Source organism: Nanorana parkeri, unplaced genomic scaffold (genome assembly GCF_000935625.1).
Source record: "Nanorana parkeri isolate BGI_ZX_2015 unplaced genomic scaffold, ASM93562v1 scaffold622, whole genome shotgun sequence".
In the NCBI taxonomy this organism is placed as follows: Eukaryota; Metazoa; Chordata; class Amphibia; order Anura; family Dicroglossidae; genus Nanorana; species Nanorana parkeri.
The window spans coordinates 952128-954379 of NW_017306890.1; the positions used below are offsets into that span (position 1 = coordinate 952128).

At 47.6% G+C, this 2252-nt stretch overlaps 1 protein-coding gene across 1 annotated transcript in view; it reads left to right on the forward strand.

Moving 5' to 3' along the window:
• SLC17A6 (solute carrier family 17 member 6) overlaps positions 1-2252 on the forward strand; it is a 28761-nt gene that overhangs the window by 17185 nt on the left and 9324 nt on the right. Inside the window, exons 7-8 of the mRNA XM_018563017.1 lie at positions 1779-1921; positions 2042-2191. Of these exons, the coding sequence (XP_018418519.1) occupies positions 1779-1921; positions 2042-2191 (293 nt within the window). The remainder of the gene's footprint in view (positions 1-1778; positions 1922-2041; positions 2192-2252) is intronic.

Here is a 2252-nt window from a genome sequence, read left to right on the forward strand (position 1 = left end):
CAACAATATGGAGATCAGGGAAACCATTACTAGACAAGTGTCCACCATCAAGGTCAGGAGACAAAGTAGGGCTCCTAGAGGACTAGCAACCTAGCAACTGAAGTCCTTATCTGGAGCCATATTCTCTGTGAGACAAGTCACGAGCAGGGCCGGATTTCCCACAAGGCCAACCAAGGCCCGGCCTCGGAGCAGCAGGGGTGTGGAATTCCTATCTTCCGACGCCCGGGGCATGCAGTGCCGGGGGGGCAGTTGTTTTCTACATTTAGCCCTGCTTTGGCGGGCTAAATGTAGCGGGTAGGGGGGCACATTGAGGAACCTGGCCTTGGGGCAGCAGAAAGAGTAAATTTGTCCCTGGTCACAAGAGAGGTACTCAAGTGGTTTTTGGAGGATCCAGAGGAAGGCACAATTGTATATTGTTTGTTGCGTCAGAAGGCCAGCCAGTAGAAGCTGGACAGTCGGCTTTAAGGAGGGATACTCCTCCTGGCACAGATACAATAACAAAGCCCCAGAAAAGCGAACTTTGTTTGCCCCGTCTCCACAGGGAAACATAACATGGCATAGATACCCTAAAAGAGGCACAAAGCAAACTTTCATTTCTCAGCCCAGCTTGAGCCTCTGTGACAAATTTTTTTGGTCTCCTGCAAAATCGACTCTCTGCATTTTAAGTAAACATCTTTCTTTTTGTTCCATTACTTTTATAATATTTGCATTATTTCACCTGTCACGTGCCGGCCCATGCGAGATGCCAGCCGGTGGCAAGGAGGATAATGACTCCGAACATGTCCCTCAGAAAATAACACGGCCCTTCCACTTCGGGTCAAGGTGGTCTCATTAGTGTTATTCCCGGAATGAAAGCGTCGGAGCATCTTCCGTAAAACCAATTAAAACACATTTGATGAGACGGCTTGTACCGTGTTATTAAAATCTCGGAACATGTTTCGTAGGCTGAACCTCCATATGTCCTTAGAGGGAACCTAAGGGAGATAACCTGTTTCCCCGAAAATAAGACCTACCCCGAAATTAAGACCTAGTACCATTTTTGGGAATTGCTAAAATATAAGACCCAGTTGTGACCATTCCCAGGTGGCATAAGGGGGAGCCGCGGGGGAGAAGCAGCGGTGCCAACGAAGCCAGTGCTAGATGAAGCGAGGCGGCACCGGAGGGAGCAGAGCTGCATTAGCCGATGTTTCCTCTATAGCGCCGGCTCCTGTCACAGGCGGAGTGATACCAAATGCTCTCCGCCTGTGAGGAATCCATAGTGAAAGCACGCTTCGCTCATTCTGGTTACCAAATTGCTCTTTGAAAGGTATGGCACCCCTGATTGCCCTGATCACCCTATTCTTAACTTTGCCATTTTGGATTATTTAATTTGGATTTGCATTAACTTTGGATTGTTATACATTTAAAAAAAATAAGACCTACCCCGAAAATAAGACCTAGTGTGTTTTATTGAGCTAAAACAAATATAAGACAGTGTCTTATTACGGGGAAACACGGTATATGGTGGGTGTTAGTATGCAATGTCCTTGTCTTGATGGAAAAGGTCAGTGTGTCTGCCCCTCTGTGAAATTGCATCAGGTGACTTTAGATATAAAGCTGGTCACTCCTACCATGACATGAGCACGAGAGAGAGCTAGCGGTCTTCTGGGAGTAGATTATCCTCCCCGCGCTTATTAGACACGGTGGCAGAAATCCCCATTCATCGCTATGATGAGATGACTCAGCTCAGCCAGAGGAAGGGGGTGTAATAATAATAATAATGACTTGTGTCCGCGCAGGGAGTTTCGGAATAGTCTGGTACTTCTTCTGGATTCTGGTTTCCTACGAGAGCCCGGCAACGCACCCCACCATCTCGGAAGAAGAACGCACATACATTGAAGAAAGCATTGGCGAGAGCGCCAACCTCATGGGCGGACTTGAGGTGAGTCAACGAGGAGAAGGTCGGAGAGCTTGCGTGGCAATCAAATCACAGTGTCCCCACAACCCCAATCACTCCTCGGTGATGTTTCCTATAATCAGCAACCGATGTTTTCCCCTCCAGAAATTCAAGACTCCTTGGAGAAAGTTCTTCACCTCGATGCCTGTCTATGCAATCATAGTTGCAAATTTCTGTAGGAGTTGGACGTTCTACCTGCTGCTCATCAGCCAGCCGGCGTACTTTGAGGAGGTGTTTGGGTTCGAGATTAGCAAGGTGAGAAATTCTTCCACATTTTTACTATAGACACTTTTAAAGGAGAACTATGGGGGTGGGT